General features: G+C 37.2%; 1 protein-coding gene across 2 annotated transcripts in view; it reads right to left on the bottom strand.

Moving 5' to 3' along the window:
• The window catches only part of POLA1 (DNA polymerase alpha 1, catalytic subunit), a 511,093-nt gene that overhangs the window by 426,685 nt on the left and 70,742 nt on the right, over positions 1-13,666 (bottom strand). For both annotated transcript variants that reach the window (XM_081949269.1, XM_081949270.1), the window contains exons 13-18: positions 13,509-13,583; positions 10,749-10,887; positions 9,988-10,142; positions 8,548-8,632; positions 3,102-3,163; positions 207-296 (exon numbers count right to left, since the gene is read on the bottom strand). In XM_081949269.1, the coding sequence (XP_081805395.1) occupies positions 207-296; positions 3,102-3,163; positions 8,548-8,632; positions 9,988-10,142; positions 10,749-10,887; positions 13,509-13,583 (606 nt within the window). The remainder of the gene's footprint in view (positions 1-206; positions 297-3,101; positions 3,164-8,547; positions 8,633-9,987; positions 10,143-10,748; positions 10,888-13,508; positions 13,584-13,666) is intronic.

Here is a 13,666-nt window from a genome sequence, read left to right as displayed (position 1 = left end):
TGCCTAAGATAAGCAGGTTAATAGACATAAGTCTAATTAGTCTAAATCCCCATATTTCTAGTGACATGGGAAGACAGTGCTGGTGATTGTTCCTTCTCTACAGAGCAACCTCCTTTCATTCACCAGCTAGAATATTTTCTGCAAAATATTTCTCAATATTTTGAGAAATCCAGCCATTGAAAATTGGGAAAAGATCATTTACTTACCACAATAACATCTGGATCAATTTTATGAATCTTTGCCAGAAGAAAACCCAGTAGTGTTCTTTCTGTTGTGGCAATTTCTATTTTACCATTCTAAACAAAATTAACAAAAATTATTACTACCCCAGAAATTAAAATGATTTTTTAAAAATCTATTTACTGTAACCTCACACTTACCTTCTAGAACTACTATCACTAAAACATAGATAACTAAATCCAGAAATCCATACTAGATTGAATACTTAATATGCAAAGTCCTAACTCCCATTTATTTATTTATTGGATATATACTTTTGTTTCTGGTTGTTTGATATACAATAGTTACAATACAAAATGAAGGAAAACAATGACATAACCAAAATAAAGATAAATGTCAAAAATCAAATAAAAAAGTAATTAATTAATTAACAGTTAAAATGAACAAAAATGGCAAGATGCACTTTTACCAAGATGCTAAATACTGGATGTGTGGGGAACAAGCATCAGATAATTTTAGCCTAGTTTAATTATAAAAGCTCACAATGTTATTTTTATCCAGACCTTCTCGGTCAGCCTAACCTTCCTCACAGGGTTGTTGTGGGAAGAAACAGAAAGATAAAATGCTATGTATACCACTAAGTGCCCAAATGAAATTGGAATATTAAAAATAAAAAAATAATAATAAGACATGTAGTCCCAGAAATTGGACATAAGCCGTTTCCTGCTTTGAAGGTCAGTATAATCTAAATTAGGGATCCCCAACCTGTGGGCCACGACCCACTACCAGGCCGTGTCCTATTGGTCACTGTGTGGCTGGCCAGTGCGCGTGCATGTGCACATGTGCACATGCTCCACTCACACTAACATCACTGCCTGTGCCACGCAGGCACTACCATCGCAGTGTTGCTGCAAGTGTGCTGTCTCCATGAGCGCCATACGGGTGCTACTGTCACAGCATCACCACACGGCTCTGGTACAAATTCTGGCCTCTTGACAGCAACCGGATATAAAAAACACTGCAATAATTAGTATGGGATGTAACCAAGTCATGTATAACTATCATTATGGCTGGCTGGCTCAAGAACAGCTGCTCTTGTCCCACTCACTGTAATTGTGTAATTCAAGGAAGCATTAAAGACATTATTTACTTAGGAAATGTATATGCCACCATCTTAAGCAAATAACTCTGGATGGCTTATACACAAAAGCAGTAAAGATGGCATAAATAACAAATGCAACAAACTTAATAAAATAAGGACACAAACTATGAAAGCCAAGGCATCTCACACCTAATTATCAATCACACATTCATCAATATTAGGCTCTATGAACAACCTATCCTAATGCCTGTGTGTTTTCAGGTGTTTTCAGTCTTCTGTAAGACTAACAATCTGACTCCATCCGACTCACTGATGGGAAGCTGTACTACAGGGCAGGACATGCAGTGGAGAACATAGAACTGAGCCCCACAAGATGGCACTATTTCAGTGATGGGACTGTTTTATCTTAAGCAAGAGGCCAATTCTAGACCAGATGTTTTAAACAGACAAAAAAGGCAAAAGTAGGGTTAAAAAGTAGTGGTCTCGTTTCTCTGTAAATTCTGTACACATCTTCAAGATCTATAAGTTAAAAGGAGCCTATATGAAACTAATAGTCACTGAGGTTGCTTCATGCTTTCACTGCATTCACAGAAAAAGTCATACAGAGAAGCCAAAGGGTCTTAAATAAGACTAAAAAGAGAGTCCATTCTATATTCAATCTAATTATCACGAAAAGTCCTCTGTGTACATCTAGGTCCATCTCTCTGCCCATCTGCTTCATTGCTCTCAGTGCTATTGTAAACCAAGCAATCATTTCAACATTACTAGACAGAAAAAAAGAATATTAGGATCATTCAATACAGGTTAGATCCATGGATGGAACGGTAGATGCCAGATATTCAAGCTGACTTTAGAGAAAGCCAAAGAACATATAACATTATAGCTGATGATACAGGATAATTGAAAAGAAACAAGGAATACCAAAAACAATGTCTAACTTCAGGGATTATAGAAACACCTTCAATTGAATCAATCAAGTCAAGTTGCGGAATGTGCTTAGGAAAATGGAAGTCCCAGAATATCTCCTCCTCATACACAACCTTTACATAACACAGGAAACTACAGCGCATATGGGACATAATAAAACAGACTGGCTCCAGGTCAGCAAAGGATTGAGACCATTCTGTATACTCTCCCATGCTCTCTTGATCTATAATGCTAGGAAAAGTGGAAGGAATGAGGAAAGGACAACTCAATTATAATGGTAAAGAAGACCTGAAGGGCCATGTGTGAGATAGATTGTCGTAGAGAATGTAATCACTAAGATTTGACACCAGCCTGAATGCACACAATCACTCAAACAAAAAGGATTTTTTTCAACATTACAGGGAAACAAATATATTTTTTCTCAAGTTATGCTCCAGATTTACTATCTGGGATTACACAATCACTGGAATACCCCAGGGCAAACTGAATTATTTCCAGGACCTTGGATCTTATTCTTGAAGTGAAACAATGAGTTTCTAACACTGTTAATAATAAAATATTTATCTGGGGGGAAATCAGAATCAACATTTTCATCACTATCTAGTGTCGGGGTTCCCAACTCCCAGTCCATGGACCAACACCAGTCCATGGCATACCAAAAACTGGGCCGCACAAACAAGTAAAGCCCAATCGGCAGAATGCAGGCAGCACATAAAACCATTCCTTCTCCAGTTTGCAGAAAACCTCTTTCCACGGAAACGGTCCCTGGTGCCAAAAAGGTTGTTGGCCACTGATCTAGTGGAAAGAATCTTTGTCACCATAAGACTTTATTTGTTTTTTCAAAGGAAAAGATTACAGAATGCAAAGCAATGAGTTAAAAAAACAAGCTTACCTTTTGTTTAGCGATTTCCTTGAAATCATATGGGAAAATGCAATCATTTGGTTTAGAAACAACTGCAAAATATATTAAAGAAACGTAAACCAAAATTCCATACTTTAGAAGCAAATTTTAACTCATATTCTACAATGCTTTGAGGAAAGTTGTATGAAACTCCCCATTTATTCCTTTCTGATCAATTTTGTCCCTTATTCTCTGCATGTATGTGAGGAGAGATGCACAAGCACATATACGCCTGATACTACTGACTACCAGCATTCATTATATCCATACACTGAAGACTTCTAACTATTTATTTCTATGCCAGATCTTACTGATTTTCCAGATTCAGATTATCTGTTAACTGATAGGTCTAACTGGATATCTCACAAACATTTTAAGCATAATATTTATTCGATCACAGTTTCTCCACCAGTTTTCTACGCCCTTTGACATTCTTTACCCCACACAATTATAATTTCAGTCAATCTTTGCTTTTTAGAATTAACTTCTCTATAAACCCTCGGCTACATATTCTACCTCAGTTACTATAGCCTTCAAAATCTCACTTTTTATTTACAAGACATGAATACAGGAAATAAACCTTTTCTAGCTGCTTTTTCTAACTGGATGAAACTCATGCATTCACAAAACATACTATAAATTTCCTTTCATTAAATTTAAATTTTCTTATGTTACCTACATCCTATATTCACATCCGTAAATCTTAATAAACTTCAGACTACCAGCTTTTATAGATTAACAGATGTAACAGAATTGGAAGGGACCTTGTAGGTCATCTAGTCCAAACTCTACCCGCCGAATGGGCTCCAGGAAGAACGAGTCAATCAAAGGAAGTGTGGCTGAAATGTTGGTCGTGGAGGATCCTTCCTAATCTCAACTATCGTTAAAGGATAAGCAGCAGACTATTGTGAGTTCCTGTTCAATCTATTTAAAACCGAAGATTAGAGGGGGGTGTTTGTTTTTCTTTAATCCCCCCTCGGACAAAGCGGCATTTAAACTATTTCTCTACATCGGAATGGAGAGAGAACAAAGGCTGACTTGCCACTTGAATTAACTATGTGAGAAAGACTGAAATCGCAGTTGCAAGAGGTACTTGCCGAGCTGTTTTTAAAAATTGAAACTTTTGCTCTTCTCCCTGCAAAAAGGAGGAGTCAAGATGGCTCCCCTCCATTCTCGTTTTTTGTTTTTTTTACTTTCTATTCTTAAATTTTTTTATTGGTTTTAAAAAAATTTTCAAGGGAAAAAGGTTAAGAGGTTATGGAACATTTTGACAGCTACATCGTGCGGGGAGGGAGAAGCCCCCCCCCCCCCCGGGTCTCGCAACTTTTACATAAAGGAAAAGTAGAAAACTATGAACATTTACATAGATATTAGCAGTTTTAAGTTTAACACCAAATCATCAGTATGTTTCAATCATTTTACTTTTGTCACTTCCTTGAAGATACATTGTAACAACATTTCGAATAGTGTTTCAATTCACTTTTGTGATCTGAGTCTTCTTGTTGTCTCCTCTTCACACACCCCCCATCCACTGGCAGAGCCTCAGCCCCTCCCTGCTTTGTATCTTGTGTAGGATCCCCCACATCACCTAAGAGAGCAGTATGTTTTTTCATGAAAGCCTCTGCTTCCGCAACTGTATTAATTCTAATTCTACTGCCCTCCCAAAAAATCAACATGCCTTCTGGTAACAGCCACCTGAACCAAATCCCATTATTATATAATTTTTTTGCTAAGAAGGTATATTTCCTTCTCTTATCTCTTACTTTCTTTGGGATCTGCTTAAGAATGGTTATTTCTTTATCCTTATATTTTAATGATCCTCCCCTTTGAGCTCCTAAAACTTCATCTCTTGTGGTTTTTCTAAGAAATTTAACATGAACTTCCCTTGGATCTCTGTTAATATATTCTGCTAACATTGTGGTCATAATCTCCTTAAGATCTTTTTCGACTTCTGGTAAATTTTGAAACCTAAGAAAAAAAGACATCCTTTCAAATTCCGTTTTTATCATATGATTCTCAAATTCTATATTCCCCCTTTGGATTGCCTCCAGGCAGCTCCTCATCCCAATCACACCCTCCTCCAGTACACCTATCCGCTGCTCATTCTGTGTAGTTTTTTGTTGTGTCTCTCTGAGCTGGTCATTTAAGTCCTGCAACTGTTTTTTCATTTCATCCTGTCCCTTTAAGAGGGGCTGAAGCATCTGCTGAGTAGAGAAATCCTTTGAACTCTCTTCAGGGACTTTAGGTTGTAAAAAAGACCCCAATTGTGACTGGTGGGCAATGGGGCTGGACGTAGAAGATGTCGGGGCCGATGAGGCCTTTCCAGGTGGTAATTTCTTTGGACCCATCATGAAGCTCAGAGATAGTTATTGTTCTATACAGGGAATGGTGTCCGTAGGAAAGCACAGCCGGTAGAGACCACCAAACAGGCAAATCCAAAGGAGAATAAATTGTTTAGTTCAAGAAAAGCAGATGGGTGGATCAAAACATTCCAAATCCAGGGGAAAAGTTTGTTTGAAGAGGCTCCTGGAGGTCTCTGAGGTGGAAATTAAATAAAGGCAACAAAGTTTTTCAAGGGAGGAGTCTCATGCTCAAAGACAATGAAGAAAGAGGAAGTGAGCCATCTTGGCTCAGCCAGCACTGGTGGTCAGGAAACAACAAAATCAGAGTTCCCATAGATAGCTTAGAGAAGAATCAATTCAACCATCCTTTCTCTCACAGTTGTAGTCAAAAGAGAGAGAAAAAAAAGGTTTTCTTTTCCTTTTTTCCCCATTAATTAAGGGAAGTGAAAGTATTTTAAACTTTTTTGAACTTTCTCTCTCTCCCTCGCAAGGGAGAGATTTTCCAAGTACCGCTTTTCTGAGGGGGGTGGAAATTCCCTCCCCCCTCCACTTTTAACTCCTTCACTGGTTGAAACAAAGTCCAGGAAAAAAACTGTAAATCAGTCAATAAGGTTTTAAAGGTTTTAAAGACCCGGGGAAAGCCCCCACCTTCAGTTGTTGCATTCAAATTAGTCATTTCCTTCCTGGCTGCGCTCGGCGAAGCGCGCGTTGGCATTCCACGCGCTCCCTACACTCCACGGCTCCTGGGGCAAACCTGGAGACCCCCCGTGGCTGCCGCCGTTCCAGGGGGTCGCAGCAAGCTGCCCCTACAGCAGGGCGCCACTCCAAGGCACCCTGTGCTCCCCTAAGATCCAGGGGAGCCCACCGAGGCAGCGAGAAGGCAGACACACGCGTCCGTCGCCTTCGGCTGCCGGAAGTCGTCTCCTTCCATTCTCGTTTTCGTACTTATAAATGAAGTCTGCCTTTTGAAACCACCTCGGGGGGAAATATGATAATCTCTGGTATCTTTTAATACCTCCCCTAAGGGTGCCCTGGACCTCTTCTGTTACGTGGACTATCTGGATTTTGATTATTTGATTTTTCTCTTTCTGGTGTACCTCCGTGTCTTGGAACAGTGAAGGAGAATTAACTTTTTACTTTCGGATTTGCCTGCTACCTTGGACCGGACCAGCTGCGCGCTCTACTGACGCCATTCTCTTTGTAAAAGATTTACTATCTCTAAACTTAGACAATGGGACCTAAGAAACCACCAACGGGCAAGTCACTATCGGCTCCCGCCTCAGCAACTTCCAGTCCAAATACCCAGCAGCCGAAAATTACTTCATTGTTACAAAAAGAAGCGGCTGGAGAGAGTTTAAAAGAATTATCTGTCAACCAAATGTTTCAGGAAATTATGAGAGGTCAAAACAAACTGAGGAAGGAAGTGGCAGATCTCAAAGACAAACTCAGAGGGGTACAACATAACATAACAGAAAATAGACAAAGAATTGTGGTGCTGGAGGAGGGGGCAGCTGGGATGGGGGGAAAGGTTAAGGAGGTCCGAAAGGGAAGTTTAGAACTGGAAAACTTTATGAGCAAAATAGAATTTGAAAGAATGTCTTTTTTTCTCAGGTTCCAGAACCTACCAGAGACAGGAAATGAAGATCTTAATGATATGATGAGCACAATTTTAGCAGAATACCTTAAGAGAAATAAAGAACAGTTGTGATGGGATATGGACCTGGTTTATAGAATTAATTCAGCATATGCTAGAACCCATAATGTTTCAAGAGAGGTACATGTTAAATTTCTCAGGAGGACCACGAGGGATGAGGAGCTAGGGGCCCAAAGGGAGGGACCTTTAAAATATCAAGATAAAGAAATTACTATTCTAAAGCAAATTCCGAAAAAGATAAGAGACAAAGGAGGAAGCATTCTTCCTTATCTAAGAAACTATATAATAGAGGAATTTGGTTTAGATGGTTATTGCCAGAAGGAATGCTGATTTTCTGGGAGGGAAGCTGAATTAGAATTAAGACAGTGGATGAGGCCGAAGCCTTTATTAAACAATATTTTTCTCTCCCAGAGGACAAAGATAGCAGAGGTGGGGGGAAAAGGCAGCAATGTACAAAACATGAGGAGGGGGGGCTATGGCTCCACCTGGGGACAGGGAGGAGGGAGCAATATCGAAAAGGCTCAGGTCACAAAAATAAATGTATTTGAACTAGTATTGTAATTGTTGATATACTAGAAAGTGACAAAGAGATGATTGAACACATGGTTGATATAAAGCAAGAATTCTGTTTATGCTTATCTTTTATATGTTATTTTTGTGTGAGATTTGGGGGGGATTTCTACTACTAACATGGGAGCTACCAAAATTTTCTTTGTACCTTCTTACCTTTTCCCCATAAATGTTTTAAAACCAATAAAATTCTTTACAAAAAAAAATAGGGAAAAATGCTATTTCATGGATCTCCATACAGATTTTTGTCTGTTTTATTAACATTGATTCAACCATATTTTCTGTTTTTAAAAGTTACAAAGAATCATTACCCACCTTGTGGCAAATAATTGTTAGCTATTTAAAGCAATGTTGCCTCTCTTTTCTTGACACCCAAATCCGCACTGATCTCTTTTAAGATGTATAATCCTAAATGCTTATCTCAATTCATTAACTGCATTTGTTTACATTTAACTCTTATTTAGATGCCAATATAGATATCATTTTTGACAGATTTGTAAATGCTGATATAATGTTGCCCACATTCATTATACTTGTTTCTCATCCCTAATGCTATACTGTTTTGAGAGAAGGCCAAAAGATGCTCAAATATGGAGAGGATTTTCATTCGGTAGTGACCATCTTGAAATGTAAACACTTGTGTTAAAACTCACTAAGTCAATTTTTTTGGCAGTTTTCAAACAATTCTTATGCTTATGAAAATAGTCCACATTAAACTAGAATGCTCTTGACAGGGCAGCAAGGCTGCCCAAAATAAAACCAAGCCTACAGGTGAGTTAATAGTTGTTCAAAAGCCTATTAAAACATTTATTTGGAAAGTAGAGGAATAACTAACAGCAAATTAATATAGTAAGTTTCTAATTATTCGTACCACAGAAGTGGGTCTGAAAGGGAGGCTCAGGTGGTGCTTTGTCCAGACAAAATTTGTGATGCACTAAAGATGTAGCAGCCATAATCTACTCAAAGAAAAACAGTAAAAGAACAAGAAAGAGATTAATGAAATCATATTCCCATTCATCTGTTAACAAGTTAAATTAAGCATAGATTTAGTAATCTATTCAATAAATCTAACCATGCATCATTATTCATAGTTGACTACATGTTGGTTTTATTTGGAACAACCTGTCAAGAAACACTTTTCTTTATATGCTACGTAAATACAACTTCTCCATGCAACTCATACTAATTAAAAATTAGTTCATCATTTTTTTATTTTTTACATTTTGGGCAAGTACAAAATCCTTACTTCAAATAGCAACAATTAAAATGAGAGTACACTTTCTTACCAACTCATTTCAATTACACATTTTTGAAGAGGCAGAAAATAATAATTTTATTAAAAAGTTAAACTTGTCTTGAGCAATGGAAGTAAAAGAAAAAGCAAACTTTTTAAAAAGTTTCTTATTAGAGATATTGAGCAAATTTTAACAATTCAAGCATAAGTACAGCAACCAAATAAGACAGTGCAGACTTGAAGCAATAGTTAGGATTGCAAAAAATAATAATTGCAAGCAGTCTGCATTTCATTGAGGATCTGTATACTACAAAGCCAGAAAGAGGACTGAGAAAATATCTACAGACCCTTCACAACCTGGACATAAACTATTTCAACTCTTCCCCTCAGGACACTGCTTTAGAACATTGCATGCCAAAACAATTACAGAGTGTTTTTTCCCCTCGTACTATCACTCTGCTGAACACCTAATTATCACAGCACTGTCTTATGTCTAAGGATATATACTCATGTAGTAGGGCTGTATAATTATTATCCTTCTCATTTTTCCTATTACCTTCTACTGTTGGTATCTTATGATTATGTTGTTTGTATGTATTTAGAGCTTATACACTGGAGACAAATATAGAGCTTATACACTGGAGACAAATACTTTGTGTGTCCAATCCCATTTGGCCAATAAAGAATATTCTAGTCTAAGTGGAAAGGTTCTTCTCCATGCTGACAATTAGAAATTAGTTACTATCAATATGCAACAAAATCTGTATTCTTTTTAGAAAATAATGCTTTTCTTTTTTGCTCATTTGTTTTCTAATTTTCTACATTAACTGAAATATGTTGCTCTGTGAGTAGACTGTATATATTTTCCCCAAATAGATATTCAAAACCTTCAAAAAGTTACTGATCATTAAGAAGACAGTTAAGAACAAACGCTTCAGGGTTCAAAAAAGGATGAGACTACATCAAAAATGTGCTTCAAAACTGAAGGATATAAAAACAAATTTGCACAGGAACATGTATTTTGTCAAATAAGCACAACATTTTGTTTTTTCTCAACCTAGAATATTCATAGCTTACCTCATTATGATGGGTTTTCATGTTCTGAATTGTTTTCATGGCAAGGGACATGATCACAAGAGGTGGTGGAGGAAGATCCTTCACCACATTAATTAAATCAGGTTTTAGTGCCATTAATTCCACTTTACACCAACTGACAGGCTGACTCAATAGCTCTGAAGTAACATAGAAGCCTTCTTTAGACATAAACAAAAGCATACTAATACTAATATTTAAATATGGTTAATGTAATTATTTTGCTAAATAAAAATTTTCAGCAATAATAATAGCAATAGCACTTAGACTTATACACCCTTCATAGTGCTTTACAGCCCTCTCTAAGTGGTTTACAGTCAACATATTGTCCCAACAATCTGGGTCCTCATTTTACTGACTTTGGAAAGATGGAAGACTGTGTTCTAACTACACTGCCCCACCACAGCTCTCTTGCAGTTTAATAACATGTTAGTAGAACTGGAGTCTGAACTCTTCAAATATAACTGATATATTTATATTAATCCATTATATACATTTATATAACAGGTATCCCATAAATAAAATAAAATTATATGTATGAATTATTATGTTATAAAGTAATGATTAAAAATATGAGCCGTACAAAATCTCTGACTGCTGCAAGAGAGACAGCTTATTTAATCCAAAAAATATACACAGCAATCATAGGCTTAGCAGATTTCCCTTTTATGTGTATGTGACTGAACTTTGTCCTGAATGCCACATTTCATTTGTGTAGAGAGATATAACATATAAAACGTTCATACGTGGATTTTTTATTTCCAGCCAACTTGGTCCTTTAATCTTCCTTCTAATTAACAGGAGCTCTAGACTTGAGGTGTTTGTTCCAAATACATGAGAAAATGTCTCTCCTTTCAGATCTTGTGGTAGTCGACTATATTCAGCCTGAGAATTGAAATATTAAACTATTTTACTATTAAAATAAAACAGAACTTTGCCAATTTTATAACTGACCATTTTCTACACTGCAAATATTAAAACTCACTATACCAAGAAAAAAAAAACCTTTAACTCAGAAACCCATACTGAAATGCTCATGAGAAATGTAAAGCATTAAAAATTAAAACTTCCAAGGAGCAATAATGTGCAGTTTATGCAGCTTCCATAACTTATAATCAATGCATATTGTGCTGTAAAAAGTATTCAGGTATTATATGAAAATACAAAATAGATTGATGAATTTGGAGGATTGTCAGCAGAGTGACAATTAATGGCTTATTTATGGCTAGTATGTTTCTGAATCCAATGAACTCTAATATATCCTTTAAGAAAATGTAATGTAATGCAATGAATGGACTCAAGTGATATAGTTCAAATACATGAGTATCCAAATCCAAATCTTAACAATCTCCATTGATATCCTGCAATATTTGTGTTAATTTTTTGAAATTATATGGAACACAAATGCATAAATAAATTTCTATGATACGTAAGCAATTATTTCATATTGGGCATGAATTCCCTTCAGTTCATTTTACTACAGTGGGGCAAAAAAGTATTTAGTCAACCACCAATTGTGCAAGTTCTCCCACTTAAAAAGATGAGAGAGGCCTGTAATTGGCATCATAGGTAGACCTCAACTGTGAGAGACAAAATGTAAAAAAAAAGACCAAACAATCACATTGGCTGATTTGGAAATAATTTATTTGCAAATTATGCTGGAAAATAAGTATTTGGTCAGTATCAAAAGTTCATCTCAATATTTCGTTATATATCCTTTGTTGGCAATGACAGAGGTCAAACGTTTTCTGTAAGTCTTCACAAGGTTGGCACACACTGTTGCTGGTATGTTGGCCCATTCCTCCATGCAGATCTCCTCTAAAGCAGTGATGTTTTGGGGCTGTCGCTGGGCAACACGGACTTTCAACTCCCTCCAAAGGTTTTCTATGGGGTTGAGATCTGGAGACTGGCTAGGCCACTCCAGGACCTTCTTACAAAGCCACTCCTTCATTGCCCGGGCAGTATGTTTGGAATCATTGTCATGTTAAAAGACCCAGCCACGTTTCATCTTCAATGCCCTTGCTGATGGAAGGAGGTTTGCACTCAAAATCTCACAATACATGGCCCCATTCATTCTGTCCTGTACACGGATCAGTCGTCCTAGTCCCTTTGCAGAAAAACAGCCCCAAAGCATGATGTTGCCACCCCCGTGCTTCACAGTAGGTATGGTGTTCTTTGGATGCAACTCAGCATTCTCTCTCCTCCAAACACGACGAGTTGTGTTTCTACCAAACAGTTCTATTTTGGTTTCATCTGACCATATGACATTCTCCCAATCCTCTTCTGGATCATTCAAATGCTCTCTAGCAAACTTCAGATGGGCCCGGACATGGACTGACTTAAGCAGGGGGACACGTCTGGCACTGCAGGATCTGAGTCCCTGGCGGCGTAGTGTGTTACTGATGGTAGCCTTTGTTACGTTGGTCCCAGCTCTCTGCAGGTCATTCACTAGGTCCCCCCGTGTGATCCTGGGATTTTTGCTCACCGTTCTTGGGATCATTTTGAGCCCACGGGGTGAGATCTTGCGTGGAGCCCCAGATCGAGGGAGATTATCAGTGGTCTTGTATGTCTAATTATTGCTCCCACAATTGATTTGTTCACACCAAGCTGCTTGCCTATTGCAGGTTCAGTCTTCCCAGCCTGGTGCAGGTCTACAATTTTGTTTCTGGTGTCCTTTGACAGCTCTTTGGTCTTCACCATAGTGGAGTTTGGAGTGTGACTGTTTGAGGTTGTGGACAGGTGTCTTTTATACTGATGACAAGTTCGAACGGGTGCCATTGATACAGGTAATGAGTGCAGGACAGAGGAGCCTCCTAAAGAAGAAGGTACAGGTCTGTGAGAGCCAGAAATCTTGCTTGTTTGTAGGTGACCAAATACTTATTTTCCACCATAATTTGCAAATAAATTATTTCCAAATCAGCCAATGTGATTGTTTGGTCTTTTTTTTTACATTTTGTCTCTCACAATTGAGGTCTACCTATGATGCCAATTACAGGCCTCTCTCATCTTTTTAAGTGGGAGAACTTGCACAATTGGTGGTTGACTAAATACTTTTTTGCCCCACTGTAATTCACAAAAGATTTTAGCAATTTTTGCCAAGATAGAAAAAAAGGGTCTTTGTGCTATACCAACAATGATTCTAAAATAATTCAGAAACATACAATAGATGGAGGTACATGTTTCTGTGCAAGTGATGGTATTAAATGTCTTATCACTCTAAGACATTGAAATAACTTTCTAATTCCTAAGATTAATCTTCTGACAAATTCTGTTACTTGCAGTAGCACTTTTGAAGTTATAATAATTAGTCAGCAAACACATGAATGGAGCAATATTTGCATCTTTTTATAACTAAATTTTAACGTGTTAGATTTTAATATATAGAATATTTCAATCATAAAATTTTTGTATTTTTAAAAAATTACATGTGTATACACATGTACTAATGCACTTGATGTTTCTTCAATCATTGTTCCATATACCATTTTATACTGCAATTTACTTACCGAGTACCTAACTTCTAAGTAGTCAGATTTTGCAGGAACATCTGGTATCTCAAAAGCATAATTCTTTTCTACTTTCTATGAAAAATATACATATATATATTTAAAATAAAGATATACATCATATATCATATCATATATATCATATCATATATATCATG

Source organism: Natrix helvetica, assembly GCF_964273705.1.
Source record: "Natrix helvetica genome assembly, chromosome: 3".
Lineage (NCBI taxonomy): Eukaryota > Metazoa > Chordata > Lepidosauria > Squamata > Natricidae > Natrix > Natrix helvetica.
Note: the sequence above shows the minus strand (reverse complement) of the source record. Positions and strands in the feature narration are given on the sequence as shown.